Genomic DNA, 21108 nt, shown 5'->3' on the forward strand with positions numbered 1-21108 from the left:
TGGATTTCGTTGCCACTGGGGGTCCTGGAACCAGTCCCCAGGGTGTGCACCGCATTCTGTGTGTCCATTCATTTGTGGGGTGACACTTGGCTTCCATCCTTCCTTGGCTACTGTGAATGTTGTTGTTGCTCAGTTGCTGGGTCCCGACTGGCTCTTTGTGACCCCCATGGGCTGCAGGGACACCAGGCTTCCCTGTCATTCACTGTCTCCCAGGAGTTTGCTCAAACGCATGTCCACTGAGTCTGTGATGCTATCTAACCATCTCATCCTCTGCCACCGCTTCCTCCTTTCGCCTTCAGTCTCTCCCAGCATCAGGGTCTTCTCCAGTGAGTCCACTCTTCACATCAGGTAGCCAAAGTATTGGAATTTCACAGGTGTGCAAATACGTCTTTGGAGCCTGAAGTTTTAATGTTAAGAACTACAAAGCGGGAGAGCTGTTGAGAATAGCTGAATTTAAAGATGCCTGACACTAACCAAGGCCCTGGTTGAGAAGTACCACAGAAAAACTGGCTGGGCCCTTCATGATCAAGGAGGGTTCTGGAGGCCTAATAACCTGCATGATGGTCTAGAGCCCACGTGGTGTGAAAACCCCCACCCAGCCCTGCCCACGTGGGCTCTCTGTGTTTGCCGAGTGCCCTCCGAAGGTGAGGGAAGCTGTCCCTCTCTGTTCTTTGGGTAGCCTGGGAAATACTTCTGGCGTTCATTCGAGTTTCAGATAGTATGAGAAATCATTTCTCCTGTGTATCAAGGCTTTCAGACGCGTGGAATGACACCACCACAATAGAATAAATATTCTCAGGGAATATCTACAACTGTTGTTGGCAGGAGGGACCACTGAAAAACTCACACCTTTTACACATACACAGAAATGTTAGATTCTTTATCAAAGTCTGCTCTAAGGAATTCCTCGTTTATTTATACAGCCCTCAGGGTTTCAAAGTGTTTCGATTTACAAGGGGAAAAAATGGCCAAAATGCTGGCTCACCATGGTACACTTTGTCTTGATGTTGAGAACAGAGTGACCGTAAGTAGCCCAAGATCAGAGAAAGTCTTCCTGGTCTCTATAGAAATTAAGCTATCAGATAGGGTAGACTGTGTCTAACTTACTCTTTTTTCTACATCGAAAACCTCTCCTGCCTTCTTGCCTTAAAAAAAAAAGTATATATATATATATGTTTTTGTAATAGCTTGTGAGTTTGCGTAAAGCTTCTAGAGGAACCCATGGGATGTTGCCTTATCAGCACACAGCATGTTTCATCCTTGCACCCAATCTGCAGGGCTTCCCAGGTGAAGCAGTGGAAGAGCCTGCCTGCTAAGGCAGGAGATGCCGGTTTAATCCCTGGGTGGGGAAGATCCCCCGGAGGAGGAAACGGCAACCCACTCCAGCATTCCTGCCTGGAGAATCCCGTGGACAGAGGAGCCTGACGGGCTGCAGTCAGCGGGGTTGCGAAAGAACTGGACACGTCTTAGCAAGTAAAACAACAACAGCAACAACTCACTCTACTTCACTTTGCTTTCCGCTGGGGCCCTGTGAGGGTTGTTCATTGTGGCTGGAAATCCTTACCAAAGGTAGCTAAGTCAGATCCATTCATTTTCGTCACTGGCAGCAAGTCGCTGTGGAGAACTCTCAGTGGGAGAGCTCGGACGTCGGGGGCAGCGCGGGAATGTTCTTTCCCTGCTGCCAAGAGATGGGGTTTCATCATTAGACTTTATAAATGTGTGCTGCTCTGGTTCTAACCCGGTTGCCGGCCGGTTGCTAAGGTGTTGGGAGGAAGGGAGCGATGCAGACTCAGAGGATGGCTTCTTCTCAGGTGTGCCCGTGGCCCCAAAGGGAAACCAATCAAGGTGCGATTTATGTTCATTAAGTGCTTGTCAAAACTGAAAAATTTTCTAATCAACAGCAATCTAGCGGCGTCCCCATCGATGGCTGGGAGTGCCGCCTCTGCCGCAGCGGCTATTTGCCTGTTACAACTCTAGGCTAAGAATCCGCTGATGATTACATTAGGCTAAGCTGCGAAGTAAATGAACCATATCTTATTTAGGTGCCACAAGCTTCAGTGTAGTCCTGCCCCGCAGGGCACTTGATAGCGTTTTATGGCTTTAAAATTAGTGTAGCTTCCCATTGGCTGCAGGGCGCTTGCCTGTTATGCCTTTGAACTCAATAAGCAAGGGGAAGGGGGCCTTTTGTTTTTCTCCTGTATTTTTCTCCCTTGCATTTTTAGCAATTTTGCTTTGCATCTTTTCCAGACGGCGTTTTGCAATAAAAATGTCTGACTACCCTCTATATGCCTACCCCATCCCACTTCCCCCCCACAAAGAAAAGAAAGAAAAGAAAAAAGGAGAAAAGGAAGAAAAAGAAGAAGTAGAAAATGTCATGCATTTGCAGAGGACAGTTTCTTTCCCCTATCCTGCTAAGTGAAAAATAGCATTGCAAGTCACCCCCAGTGGCTTATCAAGTTGGAATGGCTACCTCCAGTGGAGACAACACCTATACTTCGGGAAATGCCCACGTGAAATCACAGGGCAAATATTTCAGAATATTTATTAGACATGAGCCGTAAGAGTCAACATGTATTAAGGGCTCTGGGATTCTTTCAAGTTCTTTATGCATTATCTCAGTTAATCACGACAACAATTGCCTGACGAAAGAATTATTATTATCCTTGTTTTTAAAGATGAGAAATGAGAACCCGGGATGATGAAACAGTCCACAACCCCTAACAGACGGAGCCTCCCAGGCACTCTTACTCTGAGGCCATCCTCTGGCCTGGAGAAGCTCTGTCTTCTGCAGATAGTCTTAATTTAGAAAACCAGAGAACTATGTTAGTCAGTGAATTGACCACTCTTCATTTGAAATGAATCTGGTTATAGTACTGTAAACCACCTTGGTGGGCAGTAAATAGCATTAGGAAAACAGAGTCACTCCCAAAACAATGCATCAGGGAGGCAAAAAAGCTTTTTTTTTTCTAGACAGGCCTAGTCAAAGTTCTAAAATTAGAAGAAATTCTGTGATGGGCAAAAACTGGAGTGGGAATTTTTCTGGCCATGTTGAGTTAAAACGGTAGAAGAAGATAGCGACCATCAGTGTCCTTGGAAGAGGACTTTGTGTGTGTTTCTGTCTTTAAAAAATCTATTTCTTTAAGTGCTTCACGTTCTAGCAAATGCATCCCAAGGAATCTGGAGTTTTAAAAAGGTTCAGATAGATCTAATTATCATTACAGTGAATATTCCTACATAACTCAGACTTTGTCAGATCAAGTCCTGGTCCAGTTGTTTCAAGCCATGTTTAATTATAGAAATACTCGTAGAGCCAGGAATGGCGCTGGCTCCTTGAAGTTCACTGCAGTGAACTTTCACTCATGCTTGCCTCTGGAAGAGACCTGCATATGCAACACATTCATTTCGTAAGGCTAGGTTTGAGCATGCATGGGTTACAACTGGGTAATATTCAATTTAGCTTAAAATGAGAAAAATCTGCCTTGCAGTGTAAAGCTCAATATACAAGGTCAATCAAGACAGAGACAATCAAGAAGCACAAAGATTATATTCATAATTCATTGTGGAAATTTTCTATTTTGATTTAGTATATTATATTAACCTATGCTTCCCAGGTGGCTCAGTGGTAAAGAATCCACCTGCCAGTACAGGAGACGCAGGAGACGTGGGTTCGATCCCTGGGTCAGCAAGATCCCCTGGAGAAGGAAATGGCAACCCACTCCAGTATTCTTGCCTGGGAAATACTATGGACAGAGAAGCCTGGCAGGCTACAGTCCATGGGGTCACCGTCAGACACAGCTGAGCAACTGAGCATGCATGCATATTAACCTGTGACCAAGCTTACGTTGGACTTGAGCCCACCATGGACTTGAGCCCAGCATGGACTCCAATGCTGAGAGCATGTGCACTGGAAAGGTTTACCCTAGGGTGTCAAGCTCCCCTTGATACATGAGGGGTGCCGTACTTGCATGACCTTTCACCAGCCTTCACTGCTGATGTGTCTTAGGTTAATTCCGCGGGCGCAGTAAAGCCTTTGTTCAGAATCGGGTGTCGTCAGCTTTGCCTTTGCCTCGTCGCTGTTAGACATCCAGTTTGCTGGCCGCCTTCTCCCTGCAGTGGCCGCAGGTCACATGGATGAACACTGGTCAAGCGGTCGTCCCGAAGCAGCTCTAGAAGTGAGACTCTGGGATTCTCTTGGCCGTCTTGGGAAACTAAACTGATTCTCCCAAGGCTTTTCTCTCTGAAGCTGCCTCCTACCTTGCTATTGTAACTGTGGTCCTGTGGAGATAAGGAGAAACTGTCCTCTTTGAGGTATGTGATCTGAATGGATGTGGCCGGAAGATTTCTCGTAGTATTACAATATCTTCCTGGTATCTTTAGGGTGTCACTCTCCTCTGCACCGGTGACTGTATATGAGGCTATTGTTTATTATTCACGCGTGTTGGACTTGAGCGTTCACTGGTCTCTTTGAAGGGATGGTATTATGTATGTCTTTATAGAGGAATTTCCTTTGAAAATAGTATTAAGCAGAGTTTGGGAATGGCAGGGCATCTGACAATGGCTTCTCTTACATACTTTTTTTTTTTTTTTTTTGAGCCCAGAAGTAAAGGTTTTTAAAAATAGGATTTATACAGACTTCTGTTCCTCTTGAAACTAGATGTACGTGAAGTGTAGTGAAAATAGGGAAGACTGAGTTATTCCTCTCCTCCAAGAGAAGACAGACAGGGTGCTGACTGTGTCCAGTACCCGCTTCCCCCGGTTGTGTGCACAGTCACGCACGGCCAGCCCGTGGCTGGTTTGTGAACATTAAGCGGGACTCCTGGCTCTAGGGCCCGTATGCTTTCTTAAAAATCGAGGAATCTGAATGAGCCTTTGTTTCTGTGGATTATATCTATTGATGTTTGTCATGGGAGAAATGAGAACAGAAAAAAATTTATATTCTAGAATTCATTTAAAATAATAATAACCCACCCATTACATACTGTCCCACAAACATTGTTTATGAAAAAGATATTTTCCAAAACAAAAGGAAATTGTGAGCAGAGTAGCATTGTTTTCCTTTTTTCAAAGCACTTTTAAAGTATGTAAGAAAAACTCTCATAAAGATACTTGGCTGGAAGAGGGAGGAGTTTGTTTTTTTAAAATGTTGTGCGCTTTTAAAATTCTGTTTTCGAAGTGTAGTTGCTTCACAGTGGCGTGTCAGTTTCTCCTGTGCAGCGCAGTGATCCAGCGATTCGTGTGCACACTTTTTCATATTCTTTTCCACTGTGGTTTATTGTATGATATTGAATGTAGGGCCCAGTGCTGTGTGGTGGCATCTTGTTGCTTATCCCTCCTATATATAATACTTTGAATCTGCTAACCCCAAACTCCCAGTCCCTCCTTCTCCCACTCCCCTCCCCCCCGCCAGGCAACTTCAAGTCTGCTCCCTATGGCTGTGAGTCTCTTTCCTAGATAAGTTCATTTCTGTCATATTTTGGATTTCTATATATGAATGCCGTCATATGATATTTGTCTCTCTCTGTCTGGCTTCACTCGCTATGGTGATCTCTACGTTCATCCATGTTGCTGCAAGTGGCATTATTTCATTTTTTTTTTTAATGGCTGAGTAACAGTCTTTTGTTTGTGTGTACCACTTCTTTGGGGGCTTCCCTGGTGGCTCAGAGGTTAAAGCGTCTGCCTCCAATGCGGGAGACCCGGGTTCGATCCCTGGGTCGGGAAGATCCCCTGGAGAAGGAAATGGTAACCCACTCCAGACTCTCACCTGGAGAATCCCATGGACGGAGAAGCCTGGTGGGCTATAGTCCACAGGGTCGCAAAGAGTCGGCCACGACTGAGCGACCTCACTTCACTTGCACCACTTCTTTACCCGTTCGTCTGTCAATGGGCTTTTGAGTTGTCTCCATGTCCTGGCTGTTGTCGATCGTGCTGCAGTGAACGCTGGGGTGCGTGAGTCTTTTTTAATTATAATTTGTCTGGATATTTGGGCTTCCCAGGAGGTGCAGTTGTAAAGAATCTGCCTGCCAGTGGAGACACAAGAGATGGGGGTTTGATCCTTGGGCCAGGAAGATCCCCTGGAGTAGGAAACGGCAGCCCACTTCACCATTCTTGCCTAGGAAATTCCACGGACAGAGGAGCCTCTCGGGCTACAGTCCATGGGATCACAAAGACTCGGACGTGATTGAGCAACTAGGAGTAGGATTCTCGGATCACATAGCAGCTCTAGCTTCTGAGGAACCTCTGTACTGTTCGCCATACTGCTGCAGCAGTTTCTGTTCCCACCAACAGTGAAGGAGGGCTGAGGGAGGAGCACTTTAACAGCCATCTCAGACTGTGGGTCTTCTCGGGCACTGCACCAAAACCCGACATGTGACAGTTTCTTCAAGCTTGGGAGTTCAATGGATTTTTCCTTCCTTGCTGATTTAAAATTCAATGACCTGTCTTGCACTTTGAATGAACTCGTATCCACGCATGTGACATTCAGCGTCAGTCGTTTCAGAAAGCTTGTTTAACTGAGGTGTGCAGATTTCCAAATCTGCACTTTTCGTCGAGTTGTTGTTCAGTTGCTAAGTCATGTCCGACTCTTTACAACCCCATGAACACCAGGCTTCCCTGTCCTTCACTATCTCCCAGAGTTTGTGCAAACTCATGTCTACTCAGTCGGTGATGCCATCCAACCATCTCGTCCTCTGTCCCCTTCTCCTCCCGCCTTCAATCTTTCCCAGCATCAGGGTCTCTTCCAATGAATTGGCTCTTCACGTCAGGTGGCCAAAGGATTGGAGTTCCAGCTTCAGCATCAGTCCTTCCAACGAATATTCAGGATTGACTGGTTTGATCTCTTTGTGGTCCAAGGGACTCTCAAGAGTCTTTTCCAGCACCGCCGCAGTTCCAAAGCATCAATTCTTCAGCACTCAGCCTTCTTTATGGTCCAGCTCTCACATCCATACATGACTACTGGAAAAACTATAGCTTTGACTATGCAGACCTTTGTCAGCAAAGTGATGTCTCTGCCTTTTAATACACTGTCTAGGTTTGTCCTAGCTTTTCTTCCAAGGAGCAAGCATCTTTTAAATCGACCACTGTTTCCATTTCTCCCCATCTACTTGCCTTGAAGTGATGGGACTGGACGCCATGAACTTAGTTTTCTGAGTATTGAGTTTTAAGCCAGCTTTTTCACTCTCTTCTTTCACCTTCTTAAAGGGCTCTTTAGTTCCTCTTCACTTTCTGCCATGAGGGTGGTGTCATCTGTGTATCTGAGATTGTTGATCTTTCTCCAGGCAATCTTGATTCCAGCTTGTGATACATCCACCCTGGCACCTCTCGTGATGTACTCTGCATGTAAGTCAAATAAGCAGGATGACAATATGCAGCCTTGACATACTCCTTTCCCAGTTTTTAACCGGTCTGTTGTTTCATGTCCGGTTCTAACTGTTGCTTCTTGACCTGCATACAGGTTTCTCAGGAGGCAGGTCAGGTGGTCTGGTCTTTCCATCCCTTTAATAATTTGTCACAGTTTCTTGTGATTCATGCAGTCAAAGGCTTTAATGTAGCCAGTGAATCAGAAGTAAATGTTTTTCTAGAGCTCTCTTGCTATTTTGATGATCCAATGAATGGTGGCAATTTGGTCTCTAGTCCCTCTGCCTTTTCTAAATCAGGGTCTTTGAATACCCCCCAAATCACATTCATTAATATCACCACCAGTCTTGTCAGAAAAAGTCTCTAGGTATTTGGAAGGTATCAATCTCATGGTGAGAGCTACAAGTTTTCAAACTTCACATCATCACTAGAAAGCTCAAATTCTATCACTGGCCACAAAAACTGTCAGCTGCTTTCCTTACAGTACTAACTTTGTTCATTTTCAAGAAAATATCTGCCAAGCACCCAAGACTGAATCACCACAGTTAGTGTCTGACATAGTCCTTCTTTCAAGTAGAAGTGTTGCCCCAGCAAACAAGTGACAAATTCAGCTTATGACTGAAGTGCTTCGGGAACAGCTTTCCTGCTTTCAAAGTGCAGTAGAAACCCTGAAGTGTACTTGCCGTGGCATCACCCGAGAAATTTAAAGGCTCAAAGGTCACAACTGTTTTTAATCGGTAGGTTTTGGTTTATTAAGAACATCCTTGGGTGAAACTGTGTTTTGTTTGCATTTTGAGAGCATAGGAATCAGTAAAAGAAAGACGGTGTGCAGAGCAGAACCTGGTTACCATGGTCTCGCTCCATGCTGAGACTCCATCAGTGTTTATCACTCACACCGCTTCTGTACCATCAGAGCAAATTTCAACACAGGGAAAAACCAAATGATGTCTTGGGGTTGTTTTGAAAATAGTGTTGAACTTTTGAATCCTCTGATAGGGTGTTGAAGACTACACTTTGAGGATTGCTGAACTTAGATTATGCAAAGAGAAAATGCTTGATTAGATTAGCCATGACTCAAAGACCAAAGCAAAGCATTGGTCTGTCCTAACAGTTATCTCACTTAGACAAAATACTAGATAGTAATAGAAAAGTGTAAATTTCTCAACATTTTATGTACAGTTAGGAACCAGAACTTATTGAGAAAACCTAATTGGAACACAGATTCCTGTAATTTTTTTCCATCATGTAATTATGGAAACGAATAGTCTTAATACCTTTAAAAAGTATATGTGAAATTGGGGTGACATTGATTGCATTTCAGAGCTGTGTGTTTTATTCTGATGATCTAACTTTGAGATGCCAACCACATCATGGATGCATTTGGGTTTCTCTCTAAGATCTTGTTAAACTGCTTTTTGGTACCCTATGAACACATGAAGCAAATCATCTTTCACCAGACAGCCAAAGGTAACAAAGGGATGGGAAGCAGTGAGAATCAATATAGTAAGAGTATTTTTAGGGACTATTGATGGATTGCTGTATTTTGAGCTTAACTTCAAGGGCCAAATGCCCCCGAGCTGACTAAGATGAACTCACCATTTACTGAGAACTGTAGGGCGTCAGGCACACAGAGGGCTCTGGGATGGCCAAGATGACACCCACACATTGTTCCCTTGGCTGTCTGGGGAGAGCTTCTGGACAGTTGTTTTTTTTTTTTAGGAGCCTTGTGCAGTATTTTGATAGGGACTTGACGCCAGTCTCCTGGCTGGGACTCAGTGCTTCTTCGTGATGACCTTCCGGTCCTGGTAAGTTGTAACTGTGAGATTTTAGGACAAAACCGTTACTGCAGCGCATTCATTAATGCGCCAATCAGGAAGAATCTGGTACACCCACCAAGGTGCCCAGGGCTCCACGCCGTCTCCAGAGGCAGCCCGAGGAAGGTGGGAGCCACGTGGAGCCGCGCTGCTGTCAGCAAGCTGGAAGCTGCGGGTCCCTGACACGCTCTCAGTTGCTAGCAGGTTCCCTCACTGTACCTCATTTGCATCTGGGACATCAATTAGCATGTTTGTTGAGGCTAATTGAATGAAACTCAATCATAGCTCTTAATTGCTTGACTATGTGAAAAGAAATCACATTAATGCAGCTAATTAAGTGTACGGCAATAGATGCAACATAATTAGGAGGAAAATGTAAAAACCAAGGGATGGCAAAGGTGCGGGAGCCGGGTGGCAGGGGGCGCCAGGCGCGGTTACCAAGCTCCATCCACCCGGTCCGGGACGGGTCCCTCCGCTCCGGTACCTGCTTGCAAAAAATAATCCAGGCGATGAGCACGGACAACTTGAGAAGAAAAATGCAAATAGGTTTGCAATTACTACTTTTTCAAGCTGTTGAGGGGCAGGAGATGGCACCTCTGGGGGGCCGGGCTCTTGAGTGGGCCCCAGGGACTTGTTAAGTGCTGTTTAAAAGTACTTGGCTTTGAATTACCCTCATGCCTTGTTAAAGGGTTTTTTCCCCTTTTATCCTCGATCAGCATTTTTCTACCAGGAACACGGGGAAGGGATGTATCTGGAACATTTGCATATCAAAATCAAGCTCGCTGGCTTTATTTCACCCTGCGAGGTCCCTGCTTTGGACCACTGGGCCCCATGTCCCACTTCTAAAGAGGCGACATTATTTAGAGGTTGTAGCTTCAATTCCTCAAGTCCCAAGCTGGGGCCAGATGAAAAGGGTAATTCTTTCAAAACCAGAAAACACCTGTTGTCGTTTCTCTTGGGAGAAGCTAGAAGCCACTGATTCCGGTATCCACCTGTTTCTGAAAACACCAAGCTAAAAGACTTGTGTGGACTAGGAAATGCATCTTGTAAAGGTTTTAGCAATGTTAGAGGCTTGAAATTTAGGAACTGCCAAACTTACCCTCTGAATTTCTTAAGAACTAATTCATCTGTGCTTTGCAGTGCCTAACTCAGGCAGGAAAAACAGATCCCTCAGCCTGTGCTGAGCCAAAGATAAATGAGTCCCTTCGCCGCATTCAGATCTGGAGAGCTGGCACTTGGTACATTTCTATAATAATTTTAAATAAAATATCCTGGTTATTGTATGTTAAAACATGCCTATTAAAAAGGAGGCCATGCTGAGGCTTAGTCACTCTCTGATTAGGCTCATTTCAGAGCCCATAAGCCATAAATGCTCAATTACACTCCTGTTATTGTATTTTAATTTGTTAAGAATTGGCATTAAAGAAGAAAGTTATAGCAAGTTGATATTTTTAAAGGAGTAACTATGCAAGAAGGAATTCATTATTTACAAGTCCTAACTTTGGTTTTGAAACTTGAGGTTTGCCCCTTTTCAGTAGATATCAATGGAAGTAAGTGAAAACTGCTTGAGAACAACTTTTTTTTCACAGTGACCTTGACCCTTGGTCCTGTGCTGCCTGAAGGTCACTTCTTCCATGTGTTTTTTGTTTGCCATCCTCTTGACAAGCTGCGTCATGAGACCTCAGTGTTTCCTCCCGTCTGCCTTATCCTTCAGCCTAATTTAAGGATAACAACTTTCTTTCTATCCTTTGTCCTCATCCTTTTGAAATCACATTTTTTTTCATAGTAAACAGTACTTGTGGTGGGAATCAGGGGGCGCAGTTTCTAGCAGTTTCTAAGCATCTTAACTTTCAAGTGGAGTCTTTAGTCTGTTCCCAGTTGGACATAGCACCTCCCTTCCCTAAACCCGTGATGACTCTCCTTCCAATATGCCCATGGCCAACCCTGGCAGATGTCCCTCCGCAAGAGATGGGAGGTGACTTGCCCGGCTGGTCCAGCCCCGAGTGTATCAGCGCCTATGCCCCCAGCTTCCCCTGACGGCGTACGAGCCGGTGCAGGCGTTTCCGTCTGGATGGTTTATCATCACTGAAGAAGGCCCAGCCTCGCCCCTCCCTGGAGGAGCTGGTCTGAGTTCGCCTCTACTGTGGTGCACCCCCTGACCCTTCCTCTATCCGTGTGCAGTCCCATGTTCCTCCTGAGTCTAGCTGCGGCTTTTTGAGCTGCTGTTCTGTGCTAAGAATTGGCCATCTGAGGTCTGTCCTTGAGCGATCACCTGTGACCCTGTTGCATATTCTCTTGCTGGGCTGGTGCTCGGCGAACCTTCTGGGGTTCTGTATTCTCCATCTCAAGCTCCCCTCACGTGATGGAGCTTCTCTTCCAGCACTTCCTCCTCCTCTGTTGAGAATTCTCCCAGCCCCTTTCCTGAGTCTGGAGCGGCCCCCACGTGGCCACGACTCTCAGCTGCTTTGGTTCCATGTGGCCACAACTCTCAGCTGCTTCGGTTCCAGGGGGAGGTGTGATGCTCAGCCGGTCCTCCCTCCTGCCTATGGCCGAGAGAGGACAGCTCTGTCTGTCCTGACAACTCAATTTGGGCTCTTGCTCTGGGTTGGAATCTTGGACTTTGGATTCCTTTTTGGGCCATAATTTCTATTGGAAAACTTCCTGCTTCTGGATATACCAGTCGCTGTTTCTCAGCTGCTTCACCTCCTGAAATATTGACCTTTTCTTGCAATTAAAAGAAGCCAGTGGGGTCCTTCTCTTGGCTTCCCTGGTACCTTGTGTCTCCTCTCGAGCGTCCGTCACACGCTTTGACCAACTTTCCTGGCTCCTCTGACTGTGCAGTTCGCTGCTAGACCATCGCCTCCTTCTCTCCCTGCATCTACTGGCCCTGTTGATGGGGTACTGATCATGTCTGCCAATGCGGGAGACGTAAGAGAAATGGGTTCAATCCCTGGGTCAGGAAGATCCCTTGGAAGAGGAAGTGGCAACCCCACTCCATCAGTCTTGCCTGGAGAATCCCATGGACAGAGGAGCCTGGTGGGCTACAAGTCCTGGGGTCGAAAAGAGTTGGACACGACTGAAGCGACTTAACAAACACGCGTGAAGGATTCTCCCAAGGAAGGAATCTGTTGATTTCCTTCCCTGGTTCGTCTTAAAACACTTGAAATATTATTTACCCAACAGTGATTTAGATAGACTGCAGCGTTTCTCAGTGTGCGACGTTGGTTTAATGATACGTCTGCAGAGACAAGGGGACTGATTGCCCATAAAAACACATGAAAAGATCAATAACTCCTAATGCACCGAGAGACCCCTCACCCTGGCTCTCAGTCGCCGTCTCCTCTCTGCCCATCCATCGGCTGACTCCTAAGTATTGTTTTCCTCCACGCAGAATTGAATGACGGCCCACTGTGTACCCAGACTTCTTAGTTCCATGACAATTGCTAGTCCTTCACCTCCAAAACACAGACAGCAGCAAGACACTGTTTCTGAGTACAGCGAATCCCTGGAAGAAACCTCACACTGAGTATAAATAATGTGCTTTCTACTTGAACATCCAGCTCTTGTCCATCCATCAGGGACCTCTATGTTTCTTCAGCACCCTACCACTGACCCCTCAGACATCTTCCTGAACAAAACGTTTGGCCTCTGAGTTAGAGTGTTTACCTGAGTTCCCAGCAGACAACTTCAGTCTTAGCTAGACGTTCAAGGGTATCGCCATCAGAGACAAAAAGGTTATTACAAAATAGTTTCTACTTCATGGGATTTTCCCTGCAACTCACAGGAAGAGCCCAGGCTCCTCATGTGCCATCTGATAAGTATCAGTTCACAGAGTAGGATTTCATGTCCATATTTATTTTCTTTACCCTCCTGCATAGAAGCATCTACTGCGTCTCCTGTATCTCCAGAGCCTGGGCTAGTTCAGGACACAGGCAGAGCTGGATTCAGTATAATGATGACACCATCAGGACAAGACAGATCAAAGCCTCCTTATTTTTTAAAGAGCTCACCACCGTGGAAGGGCCATAGGGTGACGCCTCATGACGTCTCATAGATCCTCTTGTCCTAGATCGTAGAAGGTCTCCTTTTAATCTCTCTTGGGTGTTTTAACGTTTTGAACAGGATTACATGCAGAATGTTCACGGTAAAGAGATTGATCTTCTGAGAACCACTGTGAAAGTCCCAGGGAAGAGGCCCCCCCGAGCCACGTCAGCCTGCGCACCCATCTCCAGCCCGAAAACCAACGGCCTGTCCAAGGACATGAGCAGCTTGCACATTTCACCGAATTCAGGTAAGCTCACAGCCGACCTGCCGAGGAGATCCGGCCCGACTCCAGCGATGGGTGGCCCCGATGTGGGAGACAGTGCTGGGCTTCTCGGGTTAAACGGAGGTTTTGCCATTAGACTGCAGGCTAATGGACACCCTCTCATGTCTTCTGTGGGTACTTGTTCCCCCTGCGCTTTGGGTCCCAGGACTGCCCACAAGCAAACTGCGGCACTTTGAGTCACAGCTGCGTGGACCGCTAGGCCTTTCCAGGGCTGGGCGGTTGAAAGTTGTACCTTACACGTGATGGAGGCTTTAAGGGCCCTCTGAAAAACATCAGTTCACTGTTAAAGTGTCAAGGATTAGTCCTAACTAATTTGTCGTAAATGTGTATAGAAAAATGGAAACACCAATTTGGAGCAAGATTTAAAGCAAACCATTGGACCTGCACAAAATTTCAGACTCTCTCGGTTTTGTATTGTAACTGTTATGTCTTCTTCGACACAGCTTTGGTTTTCTGCATTCTCTTTTAAAGGAGGATTTGTCTTTCATTCAGCATCAGAGAAAATCAGTGTTTCTCAGAATAGATGTGTTGAGAAATTCCCAGCCTCGGTGTACAGCGCAAGCCCTCCAGGCTATTGTGGTTCATTGTTGTATAAGAGTCTTGGTTGGCAAACCATGCTGTGGCTTTTGCCTTCCGTGACTTCTTATCAGAGGAAAGGTGGTGAGGACTTAAAGTCTTCCCACCAACAAACTCAGACTCCTCCAACAAATGGAATCCCTTAACAGATTTCAGTTATTTCCTTTCTCCTCTCCAGCTTACATCTGATTTTCTCAAAATAGATTTCGGTGCTGCAGTCATTCCTGGCATGTGTCCCTGCCTCTTAAACACGCTGCCTTTCTTCCTTTCTGAAATGCTAAATGCTTTTAAAGAGGAATGATGCTCACCCCATCGTTCCACGGTGTGAGTGACATTGTTGGCCAAAGGAGGGTAGTAAAAAGGAGATGGAATTTGGGGTCCACCAGCCTGTGCCCTGCTGCCGGGGGCTGCGAGGTGTTCGGTAGGTAACTGACTGCACTTCCCATGAGGCTCATCCGGCCCGGCCTGCCTCCGTCACAGAGGTGTGATGGCACGTACTGCGGAAACTCATAAACACAACACAAACATCAGCTGTTGTTACTAATCAAAGTAAAACTGGGCTTTCTCATAACAGAGACATTAGTTCATTCCAAGAAGCAGATAAGATTACTCTATGTGTCTCATGGCCTACTGATCTTCCTTCCAAGAGATATGTGAATTTTCCCTTTCAGGATGGTGTGCTAATTCTATGGGAAGAGAGAAAAGTGCCCAAGGAAAAAAGAATTTTTCTATAGTGAATAAAAAGCTGCTATCTTCATTTTAAACTATTTTTTTGTTCAAAAAGCACTTCTTGAGTATCTGTTCCATGCCAGGGATTGTGCATTGTGTGGATCCCAAGTTCCCGACCTCCAGAACTTCCATGCAGGGCAGTCACCCCTTAAGGAAAGTCACCAACTTTCCATATCCCCTTCTAACCGACCGTCATGCCACATCTCTCCATTTATTTATTCAAATCAGCAAGTATATATGAAGTTTCTAATGTGTGCTGGTCACTGTCCTGCACTCCGGGGGAACAGAAATATGAGATGTTATCCCTGCCCTCCGGAATCTCCGTCTCTGGGTAGATGAATCAGTGCAGCGGCCCATAGTCGGGGCAGGTAAGGGGGTGTGAAGGCCCAAGGCCATGTGCTTGGCTCCACCCGAGGAGGTGGGATAAGGCTTCCGGGGGATACCCGTGTGGGTGGGAAGAAAGAGTGGGAACTTGCCAGCAAGTAGGACGAGGAAAGAGTCCTGACAATTTGAAGCCGTGCGGGCTATGTAAGATTTGGGGTTTGAACGTCATCTGGAGATTTGTGCTCTTTGGAGCTTAACCGCCACTGACTGTCCTAAGGATAATGTTGTGTTTGTTAACAAATAGAAAACACACCAATGCCATATAAACCTTATCACATCCCCAGGAGATGTTATGTCGTGGGCCTCAGCCTAGGATTGAGTCCACAATGTCCAGTTGCCTTCTCTTTTAAGAGTCTTGCTGTTGGGTGAATGGGAGGCTTCGGGGCACAAACAAAATCCTTTTTCCATGGCCACACCCGCAGTTCGTTACAAGCGGGTAATCAACCTACACCACGTGCATTGCCATGCAGGGAGCCTGGTAGATTTTCATCCTCCTTGGATCACAAGGAGGGACGCGAGCAGTGCAAGTTCAGTGCCTGAAGCAGGGCGCCCAGGGCCGGTGCTCGGGACAGCCCAGAGGGATGGGAGGTGGGGAGGAGGGGGATTCAGGATGGGGAGGACACATATGTACCTGTGGTCGACTCATGTTGATGTGCGGCAGAAACCGTCACAGCATTGGAATTATCCTCCAATTTAAATAAATTAATTTAAAAAAAACACAAGTAGGGACTCAGAAGTGGGACTACGACGTCCGCCAGAGCACAGCACCACTTATGGGGAGGAAAGCCGCTCGTGGCCACAGGGCTCATGGCTGTGGCGCCCTCTGCCAAGTCCTGGACAGTGTCATCAACTGGTGTCCAGCCAGAGTGACGTCTACCCGGCTGTTCGTAGAACTGGCTCATAGGAAGCATTCCAGCCCGGCAAACTTAGTTCAAAGCAAATCATCGCTGCTTTTAAGTGATGGATTTTTTTTTTTTTAGCTGAAAAATGGGTATGAGTTATTTTAGAGCTACTTGACAAAGAACTTACCACAGTACTTAACCTCATCTTTCAACTGTCAGCTCATTAGAATTCTGCCACTTTGGTTTGAAACTCTGGGTGAACTGCCGTTTCTTTGTAGCTTTTTTGATTGCTTGTTTCACTTTCTATCTCCACGTTATTGAATCAGATCCATGTCGTGTGCCTGCCCTTGTATAACTTTTACACTCACGTAGGCCTGACCTGATACACACTTATTCTGAAATCTTTGTGCATAACTTACTAACATCTTAGAATAAAAGTCTGGAGTCGAAGTGACTCGGTAAACAGAGATAAACATTTATAAGATTCTTGTTACACATTTCCAAATTCATTTCTAAAGAGGTTTTATATAAAATAAACTTCTGTGTATAAAGTGAGTGCTCATTTCACTTTTACACATTTTTAGAATCTGTGCTAATCTCATAAGCAATAAAAGCATTTGGTGCCCCGCTTGTTTGGACTCCTTCAGTTCGTGCTGACGTTGAGCATCGCATATGTCTTTAGGTCGCCTGTCTTTCTTACGTTGTAGTCTTTAGATGCATCCTTCGCCCATTGCTGCACTAGGTACTTGTCTTTTGCTTATTAACATGTAAGAACTCTTTGTATATTAAGGGTATTGACACTTTGTAATATATTTTGCAGCTACTATTTGCTTTTTTGATTTTATGGTCTTATTTACATACAGAGGTTCTCCTTCTTTGGTATATAATAAAATCATTAGACTTGTACGTCTATAGTTTCTATTTTAGGCATTTAGAAATCCTTTAATAATCCTGAAATAAGACCATAAATCATATATATTTATTTCAGAGTTTTATCATTTTACTGTTGGTCCCTTTCCTTTTTTTTTAATATTTAACCTCTAGTCTACCTCTAATTTGTTTGGGTCTATTATATGTAATAGGAAACCTAGTTAAACTTTTTATTCAAATACATAACTCATTGTTCTTTCTCTGTTATTTCCTTTTCCTGTTGACTCTGTTTGTCTCCTTTCTTGTGCAACTAACTCATTTAATCAAATTAGTTGTGTTTCTGGGCTAAAAAATTCATTCCGTTGACCTGCTTTCTGCACATTGTGTGGGTTTCCTCCGCTGCCTTAGGTTCATGGCTCGATTTATACCTGGTAATAGAACCTATAACATAGTTTCTTATTACTCTTTGATTTTATAGTTTTTCTTGGTTATTGCCACCCATTTATTTTTTTTTCCAATAAACTTCAGAAAAACTTGAAACCTTCTCTTCCCCCTAAAAATAATCTCATCGTGACTCTAATTGTCTTGCTGCTCATCTATGAATTAGTAGTAGAGGAACTGACATCTTAGCTATATTGAGTTTCTTATTCTAACACAGTTCTTTCCCATTTATTCACACTTATTATATACCCCTCTGTATGTTATTTATTCTATTGCTGTTAGGATAGATCAGACTACTGTTAATCTATTCTATTACTTTATAATTTTTGGTGAAATGTGAAGGTTATATTTTAGGGGGTGTGTCTATTGTATCATCTAATTGGTAAGAAATAAGAAAGCTCTGAATGTTTGTATTTTTTGTATCCTGCCATCTTAACTCTTTCTTAGCTGAAGTAATTATCCAGATGTTTCTCTTGCATTGCTAGTGTGCGGCCATGGTGCATTCCGTGCTCCAAGCCTCATGCTGCCTAACTGTGTCGACAATGACTTTTAGATTGTCTCAACAAGCGTGATGATTTGGGTTCTGTGTTGCTCCGCCCCTTGCACCATGCCCTCACCATCGTTACTGAATCAGTGCCTGCCCAGCCCTGACTAGTGCCTGGAGTTCCAGGGGGTGAAAGAAGGCCCTCCCTCCAAGGGCTGTACCCTCCAGTGGGGACTGGAGGAGTCCCAAAATTAACACACAAATGAGCCCACTGAAGCTGGCGGGCAACGGGATAGAAAGTTACCCGGGGGAAGGCTGAAGTGAAGTGAAGTGAAGTCGCTCAGTCGTGTCCGACTCTTCGGACTGGAGCCCACCAGGCTCCTCTGTCCATGGGGTTTTCCAGGCAATAGTCCTGGAATGGCTTGCCATTTCCTTCTCCAGGGGATCTTCCCAACCCAGGGATCGAACCTGGGTCTCCCGCATTGTAGACAGATGCGTTACCGTCTGAGCCACCAGGGAAGGCTGAGTCTTATGCTATTCCTAGTATTGGGGAGTGGTTTGCCAGTATTGGAATGCCGACTACACCTCAGAGATTAAAATGCTGGAAATCTGATGATATTAACGTCACGTTTTGCCAGGGGGTTGGGGAGGAGGAGGAAAAACACATTGTCATGCCTTCATACTGTGGACCCAGCCTGGGTCTCAGTTTGGAACTTGCGAGTTAGTCAGAGCAGAAGGCCTGCAGTGAAGATGGGGAGGCTCCCGGCTCTGCTGTGAGAGGAAATTACAGCTGCCATCAGGGCTTCCCAGGTAGCTCTGTGATAAAGGGTCTGCCTGCCAAGCAGGAGACACAGGTTCTATTCCTGGGGTCAGGAACATGTACTGGAGAAGGAAATGGCAACCCACTTCAGGTATTCTTGCCTGGGAAGTCCCACGGACAGAGGAGCCTGGCAGGCTACAGTTGCAGAAGTCAGACACAACCGAGTGACTAAGCAACAACGATCACTATCATGAGAAAGATTTAAGAGGTCGGTTCTTATATTCTCGAAATGAAGCAAACTAAAGATGAGATGAAAACCCTGAGGAGAAAGAGCTCTGAGGAGAAATTAAGGGGGGAAATTGCGAAACTAAAAATTTCAGTAAATGGATTACAAACTATGAAGAACATAGCTAAAGGTACTGCTGGCAATCAAAGATATAACAGAAGAAAGGATGCTGGAGATGACCAAGAAAATGCCAGTGTCTTCCCATTTGAAGAGTCAGGTCTCAAACTGGATAGGAGAGTAAGCTCTGTAAACATGGACAAGTTCCCCAAAGCATCCAAGTTAAGGAACGACTGAGGTTAACCTATCAAGGAAGAAAACTCTTATCGACCTTGGCCTTCCCAAGAACACCACCTTGTATTTGTTACATGGACAAATCATTTTGAGTTTAGAAGCTTATGTAGAGTCAAGCTGTTATCAATGAAGTGTGAAGGCAGAAAGAAAACATTTTTGGATAACACACCTGGATATAGAACATTTCCCTCTCAATGGGTTTTTGAAAAAATTACTGCAGCATCTACTCCAGCAAGAAGACGTTTGTTGATTCAGACCTGATTCAAGTCCGCCCTCCCCATCACATCTTTCCCTTCCTCCAAGACGGGTTTCTCAGGATGCCCAGGGCAGCATCTGCCTTCTCCATCCTTTTTATTTGTTTGTTTTCAGTTTTAGCTGTGCTGGATCTCTGATGCTTTGTGCGGGCTTTCTCTAGCTGCAGCAAGCGAGGGCTGCTCTGCCTTGCAGTGCACAGGCTATTCATGGCTGCAGCTTCTCTCGTTGTGAAGCACAGGCTCCGGTCATGCGGGCTTCAGTAGTTGCAGCTTATGGGCTTGGGAGTTGCACCTGGTGGGCTCTAGAGCTCTGGCTCAGTAACTGTGGCTCACCAGCTTAGTTGCTCCGCAGCACGTGGGATTTTCCTGGACCAGGGCTTGAACCCATGTCCCTGGCATTGGCACATGGATTCCTATCCACCGCACCACCAGGAAGTCCTACGTTGCCATTCTAAGGGAACCCATCAGTAGTCACATTTAGAGAATCTACCCAACTGTCATTTCAGGGATGCTTCCAGAGAGGGTGGAAGAACTTCCACTTCCCTGGTGGCTCAGACGGTAAAGCGTCTGCCTACAGTGTGGGAGCCCAGGTTCGATCCGTGGGTCGGGAAGATCCTCTGGATAAAGAAATGGCAACCCAGTACTCTTGCCTGGAAAATACCATAGACGGAGGAGCCTGGTAGGCTACAGTCCATGGGATTGCAACGAATCAGACATGACTGAGTGACTAAACTTTCTAAAAAAAAAACTTTTCCAGAGAAGGTGGGCAAATGTCCAGAAACACTTTCTGACATGGGTTTTGGGCCAGGTTGCTAGAACTGTATCCACGTGTGACAGAATAGAGTTCAGCTCTGACAGTTATTTTGATGTTTCAGTAGAAAGCAGGAAACATAAGGGCCCACAGTGGGGGCTTTGGAGTCACAGTCACTAAACCGAATCCCGCCTCCCCCATCCTAGGACCTTGTGCAGGTGTCTCTAAACCCCCAGCTTCCACGTCTCGAAAACGGGACAACAGTGCCTACCTCCATCCCTGTAAGGATAACACAAGCCGTGCCTTTCCAAAGCCTGACTCTTCAGCACTGTGTCAGGAACCCATCATGATAGTCCTGCTCATCACCAGTGAAGAAAAGGAAGAGTGTTGAGAACTCAGGTCTTTGAATTAATTTTGCAGGTGCCATGAAGTGTCTATTTAGCTGTTGGGTAGACTTAGTGGCTTAGACTTACTAAACCCATGCCCTCCGCCCCCCAGCTCCCTCGACGATGGCAGCAGGAGCCGTCCCCGTTAAGACGTCCCTGGATCTCCACGGGCACCCCGCTCTGGTTCCGTGTGTCCATCCTCTCTTTATTCCTGTGTTCTCCCCAGCTCCCAATTGCGACATGCAATCTTGAGATGTCAGCTCTCTTGTGGTCCCCAAAGTGCGTCTTTTGTTGGGTATTTGTGGGTGTGTTTTCATCCTCACCAGACTGACGCTGGGACCTCTGTAAAAGGGGGGAAACCTTTCCCCCCACTTCTCCTCCACCTCCCCCCAACACAGGCCCCCAGTGGTTTCGAGATAGGAAAGCCATCCCCAAGGGTCGAGCTGATTTTTTTTTCTAGCTGGGGGGCGGAGGGACGAGGATCTCAACGTGTTTTGCGGACTGAACCGCCGTTGACATCGAAAGTCTCAACCATGCTGTTTTCCTCCACACTTCAGTAA

At 45.8% G+C, this 21108-nt stretch overlaps 1 protein-coding gene across 2 annotated transcripts in view; it reads left to right on the plus strand.

The window, feature by feature from the left end:
* AGAP1 (ArfGAP with GTPase domain, ankyrin repeat and PH domain 1) overlaps positions 1–21108 on the plus strand; it is a 566367-nt gene that overhangs the window by 372891 nt on the left and 172368 nt on the right. For both annotated transcript variants that reach the window (XM_068962986.1, XM_068962992.1), the window contains exon 11: positions 13290–13458. In XM_068962986.1, the coding sequence (XP_068819087.1) occupies positions 13290–13458 (169 nt within the window). The remainder of the gene's footprint in view (positions 1–13289; positions 13459–21108) is intronic.

This window comes from Capricornis sumatraensis, chromosome 2 (assembly GCF_032405125.1).
Source record: "Capricornis sumatraensis isolate serow.1 chromosome 2, serow.2, whole genome shotgun sequence".
NCBI lineage: Eukaryota > Metazoa > Chordata > Mammalia > Artiodactyla > Bovidae > Capricornis > Capricornis sumatraensis.